Source organism: Geotrypetes seraphini, chromosome 10 (assembly GCF_902459505.1).
Source record: "Geotrypetes seraphini chromosome 10, aGeoSer1.1, whole genome shotgun sequence".
NCBI classification, from domain to species: domain Eukaryota; kingdom Metazoa; phylum Chordata; class Amphibia; order Gymnophiona; family Dermophiidae; genus Geotrypetes; species Geotrypetes seraphini.
This window is the reverse complement of record NC_047093.1, coordinates 126,300,251-126,312,446: the sequence shown is the minus strand read 5'-3', so window position 1 is coordinate 126,312,446 and position 12,196 is coordinate 126,300,251. Positions and strand designations below refer to the sequence as shown.

At 40.8% G+C, this 12,196-nt stretch overlaps 1 protein-coding gene across 2 annotated transcripts in view; it reads left to right on the top strand.

Moving 5' to 3' along the window:
• HMCN1 (hemicentin 1) overlaps window positions 1-12,196 on the top strand; it is a 461,110-nt gene that overhangs the window by 315,736 nt on the left and 133,178 nt on the right. For both annotated transcript variants that reach the window (XM_033960229.1, XM_033960228.1), the window contains exons 63-66: window positions 1,776-1,925; window positions 4,698-4,857; window positions 7,154-7,278; window positions 11,024-11,207. In XM_033960229.1, the coding sequence (XP_033816120.1) occupies window positions 1,776-1,925; window positions 4,698-4,857; window positions 7,154-7,278; window positions 11,024-11,207 (619 nt within the window). The remainder of the gene's footprint in view (window positions 1-1,775; window positions 1,926-4,697; window positions 4,858-7,153; window positions 7,279-11,023; window positions 11,208-12,196) is intronic.

Genomic DNA, 12,196 nt, shown 5'->3' with positions numbered 1-12,196 from the left:
AGTTGAACAGGTCTCCTCCATACTTTGAGAAAAGAACTAATAAAATGATGTCTTTCAGCTATTACACTTTCAAATTTGTTGGTTATGCATACCGTCTTCCACCATACAATGGAGGTGCGAATACTGTTCAAATTTGCTTGTATCTGCTTCAAGCAAGTCTGGGGCCTAGCACCTTCCTACCTGCAAACACACTTCACTCTACACAACCCCACACGTACAACCAGAAACAAAAACATCTTTGCATACCCAAAGATCACAGGCTGCAAATACAAATCCTTCCTAGACAGAACCTTCATGTTCCAAGCAAACAGACAGCAATCCTGGCTGGGAAACCACATAAATAAAGCCAGACAGACCTACAACACATTTAAACCGCTCTATTTGACAAATTCCTTGCCTAATCAAATGACCTCTCCCAGGTATTCTTTCCCCTTATAACCCCAATGTATTATGTAACTTCTTTCTCTCATGTATTCCTTCCCTATGCTCCCCTAATCATCATGTAACCCCCTTCTTCTTGCATTGTGTAATTCGCTGATTGACCAGCCTTCTTTCTATGTGAACCGCCTAGAAGTCAGTCTGACTATGGCGGTATAGAAAAATAAAGTTATTATTATTTTTATTATTAGATAAGTCCTTCAAACAGTGCAAGATGTTTTTAATAGCCAAGAATAATAAGATGTTAAGTCAAGGAGCATTGGTGCATACATATCTGGGGATGAAAAGTGGCTGTTCCTGTGGCAATCGGCACATCTACATTACCGTACACCCCCTGATTAATACTTAGAACACAAACATTGTGTGTAATGTTTCCTGTGTTAAAAATTGTCTGAGTGCCAAAGATCATGTCAGCAATAAAAGACAGAGGTACAGCACAGCCCCCCACCTTCATTGTTTCACCCCAATCTCCAAAAACAGTGTTGCAAATGCTTTTAAAGAGTGAAGTCTCTTTAAGTGGAAGTGGCCTACTTTGCGAAGACAAGAGAAGTTTTCAACATTATATTTCAGACAAGTCATTGAGGAATCGATTGTCTTGAGTTATTTCTTTATTCATTCAGTTTTCTATACCGTTCTGCCAGGTTTACATGTGCTTATTCAGGTACTCAAGCATTTTTCCCTGGCTGTCCCTGGGGCAATAGGGGGATTAAGTGACTTGCCCAGGGTCACAAGGAGCAGTGTGGGGTTTGAATCCACAACCTCAGGGTACGGAGGGTGTAGCTTTAACCACTGCGCCACAAACCAAATCGTTGCCGATAAGTGGCAATAATTGATTGTTAGCGCCCGGACTCGTTACTTAATTGCACATGCAAATTAGGTGCATGCTGTTTATAGCATTCCCCTGCGTGTGGGTATGACCTTGAATATCAGCCACACCTATCAGACTTCTGGGTTGTGCAAAAGATCGGAATATTCGGTGCCGTTGCCCAGATAAGGCCCAACATTGAACATCTAAATCTAAATTAGCCAGTAGATGTCAGTGTTAACAGAAATGCCGACTGCCACCAGTTTAATATTGACCCTTTTGTTGACTCCTGTTTTGTCTCATGGTTTTTGGCTCTGATATATTTTTTAACTTGGGAAACGTCACAATGTTTGTGTAATAAGAATTATACTAAAGCAGAGTGAATATGTACATCTGATCCAGTAATTTAAAGAGCTGATATTGAAAAGCCATTAAGAATTGTAGCAATTAAAGGATAACATTCGTAGACCCTATAAGCTCCCAGATGGTAATGTAGGAATGTGCTAATCAAGGTTTTTTCTTCCATGTGCAGAAAATTTAGAATCTCTGGAAATTCATGTTCTTTCTGGTGGGAGCAAGCTGCAAATTGCCCGATCTCAGCGGGCAGACAGTGGAACCTACACATGCATTGCATCAAATATCGAAGGGAATGCTCAGAAAAGCTACATCCTCCATATTCATGGTATGTGTAGATATGAAGCGGCTTTACCCCTGGACAGAAAAATTGCTTTTTTTGTGTGTTTGATGGCCCGGGATGTCTTTTTGGCATCTCGTATTTGCAGTAGCCAAACATTCTTTTGGATTATGAATTATCCTCATATAGAGATTGTCGCAGCCTGTTCCTGATGATTCATTTTATGTGAATCATTTGTTTACTCTTTTAAAAAGTACAAAATCTAGAGAACACATCTTGAAGTTACTAGGGTAGCACATCTAAAAGAAATTGGGGGGGGAAATATTTTTCACTCAACATACAATTAAGTTTTGGGAATTCATTGCCAGAGGATGTGGTTAAAGGATTGGACAAGTTCCTGCAGTCAAAATCCTTAACCCATTATTAGGGTACATGCGGAAAAGCCACTGCATATCTGTGGGCGTAAGTAGCATGGGCTCTTATTACTTTTTGGAATCCTGATATATATACCTATGACCTGGATTGGCCATTGATAGAAACAAAGGCCCACAGACTTCAACCTCATTATTATGCATACTGAATAACGGGGACTCCGGAACTGTTTAAACCTTGGGGCGGTCGGTGGCATGTCTCCGGCTACTGACGCTTATTTCATTCACATGACGGGGGACTCCCATTGTCCGCATCTGAAAGCATGTTGCCAACTGCCCTGAGGTTTAGACAGCTCACGGAGGCTCTGGTGAGCGGACTCTAGCTAGCGGGACATGGGGATCCCTGCCAATGCTTCTTCTAAGGACTGGCCGGGTGCATGCAAATTTTTTCTCATGTGAGCGACGTTCTAAAAAAATTTTTTTTGTGTGAGTGGCAAGTTTTAAAACCCAACAATTTTCCAAATTTGCAAGTATTTTTGTGAGCGACCATGTAAAATCTATTAGTGATGCTCCTAGAATATGCAATTGCTCATATGCTCTGTTGAGGGGAGAGGGTAGCAAGTGGAGAGCAAATGTGTGGGCCATGCCCACCCGTCCATTTCCAGGCCCGCCCAAAAATAGAAGTCTGGATACGTTTCTGTAATATACCGTGTTTCATCGAAAATAATACAATGTCTTATGTTAATTTGGGGTCCAAAAAATGCATTAGGGCTTATTTTCGGAGGATGTCTTATATTTTTTTCATATATAACAATCATCTCTCCCTTCCTTTCCTCCACCCCAATTCTTCCTCTTTCCTTTCTCCTTCCCCCTTGTGCAGCATCTTTCCTCCCCTCTCACCCACCCCCTTGTGCAACATCTTTCTATCCCTCCCTCCCAGCCCCCTGTGCAGCAGAACCCCACCCACCCTCCCACTGTGAGACTGACATACCGTACCTCCGAGGTCTCCAAAAACAGCCACGGTGGCAGCGCTCTGAACAGGCTGCTTTGCAGCCTTCCCCACTGGCAAGGCCAAGAAGCAGCCCATTCAGAGCGCTTTTGCCACTGCTGCTTTAGGAGGCCTTGGAGTGGAGGTATGTCAGGTCTCACCGGGGTTGCTGAATCAACAAGTCTGATTTTTTTGGGCAAATTGGGCAGGGATGAAGTCAGGAGTGTCGAGGACATTCGGGGGGGGGGAGGGGGGCTTCAGGCTTAACTAGGGCTTATTTTTGGGGTAGGGCTTATATTAGGAGCATCTTTAAAAATCATGCTAGGGATTATTTTCGGGGGAACAGGGCAGTTACACACTTTAGTTAAACGTGTACTATATTTTTATTTTTTCCCCAAGTTGTCATCCTATATATAATAAATATAAGCTGCTCTAGTACCATAGAAACACAGTATATCCAGTGGCATAGTAAGAAGGGGGGGTGTCGATCTGCTCCAGGTGCCATCTTAATGGGAGCACTGGCACCCTTCCTCCTCTCCCTCCCCCTCCCCCACACTCTTTCCCATAACTCCCCTTGCCACGTGCATGCCTTCACTTCTCCCACCCAATGTACCTCTATCTCTTCCCTAGTGCGAGCAGCATCTCCAACCTGCCACTTGTGCTGGCGTCAGCTCTCCCTCTGATGTCACTTCCGGGTTCCTCACCTAAGAAGTGATGTCAGAAGGAGAGCCAACCCTACTGCAGGCAATGAGTTGGTGATATGGAGGAAGGGAAGGGGGGCAAGCGTGTGGCGGGGGGGTGGGGAAGGAGTGAGAGCAGAAAAGAGGGCAGGGAGGTGTGCCACCGCCCTGGGCACCTGTCACCCCTTGCTATGCCACTGGGTATATCAAATCAATGACCCTTTACCCTTTATATTCTTGCCAATACAAATAACTGTGACTTGCTCACTTCATATGTCCAGTTTTCTAAAAATTCCCACCACATAGAATCAATATTCACTGGCGGCAGCGAACGTTCTGTTGACCACTGCCAGCGTTATTCCCAGATATCCAATGCAGGGCCTTGTCCAGGCTTCAGCATTGAATATCTAGTTTATATGGAGCAGGCTAACATATAGGCTGGCTACGTTGATAGTCAGAACTTAAGCAGCTGTGGGTTAGTGCATATAGAAGGCAATGTGATTTATACGGTCCCATTTATGCAGTTTCCCTGGCCAGTTAAGTGTAGATATTCAGTTTTTAACTAGCCAACTGCTGACTCCGCCCCTGGAATCCCCCCCCCCCCCAAAGAGCCATTTTTCACTTAGACCCTAACTTCTAATTTTCAGTAGCAATAACAGGTTAAGTGCTGCTGAAAATTAGTGGTTAGCCCAAAACAAGTGATATAGCTAGAGTCCATTTAAATCATTTTCAATATTGACCAGATACCTAATATTGGCTTATCATACTTTCTTTTGTACAGTTCCTCCTGCTATTGTTGGCTCGGAAATGCCCAGTGAAGTCAGTGTTCTTCAGGGTGAAGATCTCCAGCTGGTCTGTCGGGCAGATGGCGTTCCTTCACCAACTATTCAGTGGCATAAGGATGGCAAATTGATCCCAAGTGGTGAATCACAGAGAGTAAAGTAGGTTTGAGTTGTGCCAAATCTCCCAACTGCTATTGAAGCGACGATGAGGTCTGAATCTGAGCCAAACACGGGTTATTTGTTGTCAATAAAATGCTAGAGTTTTAAACAGTTTTCATTTTAATTTAAATGCAGCCTTTGATACCTCTGACATTGAAACACTACTTAAAAGAAATTCAAGGTGCCTACTGACACCTAAAAAATGGCTCTGGGATCACGCCTAATGCCACTGTAGGCATGGCTAACACTAGAAGTGACTTTAGACACCTCCGGAGGCGCTATTCAAGTCAAAGATAGGCGCCAGAAATGTAGGCCTTGAAAATTGTGATCTACATTTCCGACACCTACCTTTGCCAGAGACACGATTCTCTATATGGCGCTGTTGCGTGATTGACATGCGATCGGCAGCCACTTTTAAGGCAGCGGCCGCCAATAACAGTGCCATTTAGAGAATCCGGGTCCAAGTGAATCCACATCTACCTGAATCTCCAAAGTGTATAAAGATTCATAGTAGTAGCAGAATTGCTTCAAGATATCCTTATCCTGAACCTGAAACCAAATAGCCAAAGGCCATTTGAAGACATTGAACTTTAAACCTATCCACCTTACATTTTAACGAATGAGGTAGAAAACACCCAGTCTTGCTACTTTCCTCATAATAGCATACTCTTTGATTAAAGACAGCAAGACCAGCTCTTTGACTTAATAGACAGTTATAACAATATTTAAGGGCCTGAAGCCTGCTTAGGGTTCCATAATCATAATTAAGAATTAAAGAACGCTCAAGTGATCTTATTCCAGACTCTAAGATCAACAATTTACGCTGTTTGGCTAGTCTTACAGTATAAGATAAAGGCATCCCAACAATTCCCTGGCGAAGTAGTCCTCGGAGACTTCATCAATGAGATCACAAAATATATCATCATGCAATAAACCTTTATTTAACCTCCATCCATGCCCTACAACTTTGGAAGAGGAATTCCTGAACATTAAAGACACTGTTGCATGATCCAAAATTAGGATTGTCTCTATAACATTTTGATTAATTAAAGGGAGCAAAGAGGAAGATACCAGAGAATAATCCAAGTTGAATAGGGATAATGAGGAGCTGAATAAAAAGCAAATTCCTTTGTAGTGGAATATAACAGCCCCCAGTCTTGGTTTGAAAGGTTTTCTGACACAGCAAGACTGCCTGTCTAACACAGGGTCTAAAGACAAATTGAAATTCCCCCTCCCCCCGACTAATATCCCTTTAGCCACTTGGTTAAGGTAAGTAAAAAGAAAAACAGCGGAATCTGCTACTGGAGCATATAAATTTTCTAAAGTACAAATGATGGCAATCAGGGTCATTACCAAAATTACCCAATGACCTTTAACAGTATAGGATACACCAACATCCTCCAATACAGCAACACCATTAGGTGTATTATCTGCTGCAGCACAAACCTCAAAAGAATAGTACTGGTTTGAGAGAGATTTAGCATGGACAACCCTCAAGGATAAATAAATGTAGGATTTACTTTATCAAGACAGAGGAAGGTCTTCCGGTGTCAGGTCAAAAGCGCGCCGGGACAAAGGCGCGCGCGGGGTTGTCTATGAACCCTTCAGCGCAGCGCGGAGGCGCGCGCCGCACAAAATTACTGTTTTTACGGCTCCGACGGGGGGGGGGGCATGGGGGGAACCCCCCCCACTTTACTTAATAGAGATCGCGCCGCGTTGTGGGGGGTGTGGGGGGTTGTAACCCCCCACATTTTACTGAAAACTTAACTTTTTCCCTGTTTTTAAGGAAAAAGTTAAGTTTACAGTAAAATGTGGAGGGTTACAACCCCCCAAATCCCCCACAACGCCGGCGCGATCTCTATTAATTAAACTGGGGGGGCTCCCCAACAAAACCCCCCGTCGGAGCCCCTAAAAACTGTAATTTTCTTTGGCGCGCGCCTCCGTCTTGCGCTCAGTTGTCGGCGCGCGCCTTTGTCTTTCGCGGGGTTGTCTATGAACCAGGTCTTCCTTCTCTTTAATGGATTATTAAATTCCTTTACATGCAGAGAGACCAATCGTAGATCAGCATTTTGACGCAATTTGACACATCAGTTGATTGCAAAATAACACCGAATTCAAGTACATTAAGACATTTAAATGATTTCTGTTATGCATCCAAATATAAAAGCAGATTGGGAAATATCATCTTTCACGAGTGAACATTCATTAAGAGGAAGGCCACATAATTCTATATTAATGAAAACTTCTGGGTGCCACATGTTAGGAAACTATAAATCAGTTGATATTTTTCCCCTAGAGTAACTTCAGACGGCTCTACTTTAAACATCTTTGGTGCTCTTACAACTGATATGGGGAAATATACCTGCGTAGCTAGCAATGGTGCAGGAGAAGAAGATAGGATATTCAACCTGAATGTATATGGTGAGTATCGCACTACAATGTTTTCATCTTGTTCTTTTGTAAGCTCTGTGTTGAATCTTGTATGAGAATGAGGGGATGCCTACAGATATGAAGACCCAAGTTATATATATATATATATATTTTTTTTTTCAAATATATTTTATTGAGCTCAACAAAACCAGCAAACAAGAAACCAATCAATTACAAGCAAGCTCAGCATTTTGGATAACAAAACCCGTCTCTATAGATAAGAAAGCCCCCCCTATCCCAACACAACCCACCCCAAAATAAATAACCCCCCCCCCTTCCCAGGGCCCCCCTTCCAAGTACATCTCACCTAGAGAAAATTATACAAAGATCAAGTAGACCAGGTGTAACAAAGGAAAACAAAATACAGAGATTCAACAATTCAGCAAGCGACTTCGGGCCAACGGGGTCATAGTTGTCCAGAAGGGTTCCCAAGTACGTTGAAAGACCCGACCTGGGAGAGAAGAGAGGTCCAACACATCTCTCCGTTCCCACATCAAGAGGGTAATCATCCGACATCTCCACAGAGACTAATCGGGAGCAGTATCTTCAATCCAGTGGGTCAAAATACATTTCAGGGCCACCAAGACAGTCCATTTAAGAAAAGCAGCAGCGCCCCTCACTCGAGGGAAATAATGAGGAACAGTACCAAATAATAGTAAAGGGGAGTGACGAATAGAAATTTTCCAGATGCGCTCCACAAAGACAAAAACAGCATTCCAATAATCTTGAATAGCGGGGCAAGTCCAAAGATATCCAGGTTGAGAGCTGATGAGTTCCAGTGGTATTTTACAAAAGGCTCTGTTAAAGGCGAAACCTTTGGTAAAATATCTCATAACAACATGCAGGAGCAGCCATTTTACAAATATACGCAAGGAAAAGATAAGCAGGACAAAACTAGTATTTTCCATGTGCAAGTGACACTGCTTCCATGTGTAGCTGTCCAGTTTTACAAACCTAGACATATAAATTCTGCCAATTAGTGAGGCTACAATTTTTGTTTTTCTTCATTTATAGAGGAGAAATAAATGTTGGGGGATTAAAGAGAATTATTCCCATAATCACATGCGTGAAACCCTAGCCGAAATAAGATGTTTAAAATTCTGTGTGCTGCTGAGCTGGTGTAATCTCAATGAGGAATACCCAAACCACACCTTCCAGAAACTTCTGCATGGTGTGAATTTCCAAGTCAAAATACTAACTTTATGAAATCTCCGCTTCCATGTATATGCAGTGTTCACGTGTAAATACTGCTACTTCCAAGTGGAGATGCATTTAAAATAACCCGTGTTGTATATCTGTTGATTCAGAACCAGAAAGCATAAAAAGATAGGCAAGCAAAATCTTATTCAGTGATTTCTAAGAAGACCCCAAGACTAAGCTATGAATAAAAGAATACATATCATTCTGTTCTCTATTCTTCAAAATACTTGTAGATATGGCTACGCTGCTTTTTTTTAAGGTGGCAATGGAACAGACTAGTTGTGATCCAGACATATGCTGAAAAGGTAGGAAAAAGAGATGAGTATCTTAGCTGCAAAAAGGGATTGTCGAGCATTTAAATTAATATGCTGACTATCATTGTTAAATATTACCCCTTTCATTTTTTGAGATAAGCACAGTCTAGATTTTATTAAACATGAACTGTACTTTCTGATACAGTATAGACCATAGAGGTATAACTATTGCGAAACTGACAAATATTTTAATAAGAGGGAGTGGTTAGAACTCCAGCACCCTAGGGTTGTGGGTTCAAATCCCACACTGCTCCTTATGACCCTGGGCAAGTCACTTAATCTCCCAGTGCCCCAAGTACATTAGATAAAGTATGAGCCCGCCGGGACAGTTAGGAGAAAATGCTTGATTAACTGAATAATTTGTAATCCGCATAGAATTGTAAGATATGCAGAATATAAATAATTATAAAGAAAGAAAAGGACAGTATTGACCACATCTAGGAATTTATCCTAGGACATAACATATTAATTCAGTCAATACTGAAGAATACGTGGAGGTGTATTATGGAACATTCTAGATAAATGAATGCTTCCTTCTTTACAAAATCACACTTGTATCATGGGAAGTCTCATAACTAAGGGACTTGCAGTATTTATTAAGGTGTGTTAACTTTTATTCTTATATACCGCCCTACCATAAGTTCCAAGCGGTTTACATCTAAGAAGACTGTACATTCAGTGAAACATACACAAACATTTCAAAAGAGGATACATGCAATCTCATTTTATCCATTTATCAAATAAGTAGATTTTTAACATCTTCCTAAAAGAATAATAGAGTCATCATAAAAACTTTCCTAAAATAATTTTTCATATCTATCCATTGAATCCCATCTAACTTCTCCAATTCCACTGAAATGTATTCCCATCCAGGACAATCTTAAACATTTATCATCACATGATTCTATTATATTTATTTACTATGCCATTTAAGCATTTGAAAAGGTTTCTCCTGCACTTTCACGGAGTAAATCTTCTCCCTCTGCTCCTCTTTGGCATAATTCTAATATTAGGATTGGCGGTAAGCCAATATGTTGGTTGGTATGGAAGGGGAAGGATATTTGGTATATTAATCAACTTATGAACAATAAATCTTTAGTTACCTTCCGACAATTGCAAACTAAATTTGACCTCCCCTCTACAGAATTCTATAGATGGTTTCAACTACAGCATTGCTTAAAGAAATTAAAATGGCCTTTATACCCTAATGACCCTCTAATATCCAAGTTTTAGGAATTTTGCCAAGTAGGAGTTACTCAGGGTCATACGACTTCACTTTATTATAAATTTTTTATATAATCATCTTTAATGGCTAGTACATGTACTAAATGTATTTGGACATCTGAATCTACTTGGTCGGGATCTGATGACCAATGGATAGATTTTTTTAAGTACACACAACGTCCTACATTATCTACCAGTTTAATGCAATTATTATATATATTTTTTTCAATAAAGCATATTGGACTCCCAGCAAGCTACAAAGGGCTCATCTTACGAATTCAAATATGTACTGGCATTGTAATGGAAATTTAGGTGACCTTAAACATATGATTTATGATTGCGCAAATATTCAACCATTTTGGAGATCAGTATACTTCCTATTTCCTCTCAATTATCTTTTGATATTGTTCTCTTTCTTTACCCGATGCACTGGACAAATGGCATTGTAAATTACTTGATACTCTTATGGCCATTACTTTGCAAATGATTCTCTCACACTGGAAATCAGCTCAAGTATTAAATACCTCTTTTTGGTGGGCTAAGGTTGTGATTATTCATAAATATGAGTGCAAAACCAATTCCCTTACTAACAGTTTTAAAACTAACAAAATATGGTCTCCGATAGCAAATGTCTCTTCTCACTCTTAAAGGTAATTGATACATTTCAGCTGGCAACTTTGGGTATAATATCTGATCCTAATGCTTTACCTATCGCTAGTTTAGCTAAGTCCTAATCGAATCTAATCTCCTGGTCTTTATTTAACCATATGGCTACATTTATATATAGAGTAGTCTAAATAGATGCTTTTTACTCTACTCTGCATCTATGATTAGCATGTACAAATCATTTGTTCTGTAAAATCTCCTTGTATTCAATTAAAAAAATTTTTTTTAATGAAAATATCTATCAGTGAGTGGCTTCTTTTCTTCCAAATTTTTTTTTCTAATGTCCTGTGATCATGTTTTCAAGATGTCATTCAATTGCTCTATAATTTTAGTGCCTCCATCTATTGCTAAAAAGAAGGATGGTCCTATGGAGTTGACGGCCATTTTAGATGCTTCGATAAACATTGAATGTATCGCCACTGGCACCCCCCCACCACTGATAAACTGGCTGAAGAATGGACTGCCCCTTCCAATTTCTTCACATGTAAGATTATTGTCTGCTGGACAGGTTCTTAGGTAAGTTGCTCCGACTTAATCAAATTTTGTGACATAAAACATTCAGTGGATGCTCAGAATTAGTATATAACATTGTCCCAAGCAATATCCTTAATGATAAACAAGCCTACATTAAGCTTTGTATAATGGATATTGGTAAACCTTTTTTCTTAACTCTTAAAGGAGAGGTTGAGCCAACCCTAATTTAAAAATTATTTTATTTGACTCAGAACTGTTTATAGTGAGTTACATGCACCTATTTCCCTGCCCCTAGAGAGCATATATTCTAACTTTGGTTGTAAGGCAATAGAAAGTTATATTTGCCCAGGAACATCAGTGGGATTGAAACCATTCTCCCAGTATTTAGTCGGTGGCGGTCAACATTTTTTTTAAATGTTGATCTTTACTGGTTAAATTATCCCCTGATTTTCAGTGCTGAGCCATGTCCAGGCTTTGGAACTAAATATTAGGGTCTAATTCTGAGTGGTCCGGCTGCCCGGAGTTTATGTAGGCCCAGCTAATATTCAGCCAGAGCCCACATAAGAGTTATGTGGCCTCAGCTGAATATCAGGCCCGGCTTTTTGTTTTTTTAAAGCAGAAAAAGCCCCTGATCCCCCTCCCAATTTGCCCGATCATGGCCCCTCTTTCCATCCCCTGTTCCCCAGCCTATGGCAAAATCTCCCTCCCAAAAGCCTCATGCCCCCCAGCTCTCCAACTAGGCCCCCTAGCTGCATTCCTGGTGGTCCAGTGGTGTCACAACTTCATAACCTGGACCTCCTCCATTTTGCTTTTCCCAGCACTTGCCTGACCCACCCACTTTTTAGTTGGATGGTCTGTGAAGATATTCAGCGGCACTGTCCAGTTAAACAAATATCCTCACTTAGGCAGCAGGAAGCAATTAAAGTGGAGTCTCATGCCCATTCATTAATTTTATTTTAAAAATTTCTCACCCGCTTAGACCTGAGTGGTTTACAACATGCATTCATAACTAAATATAACATACCAAGTTG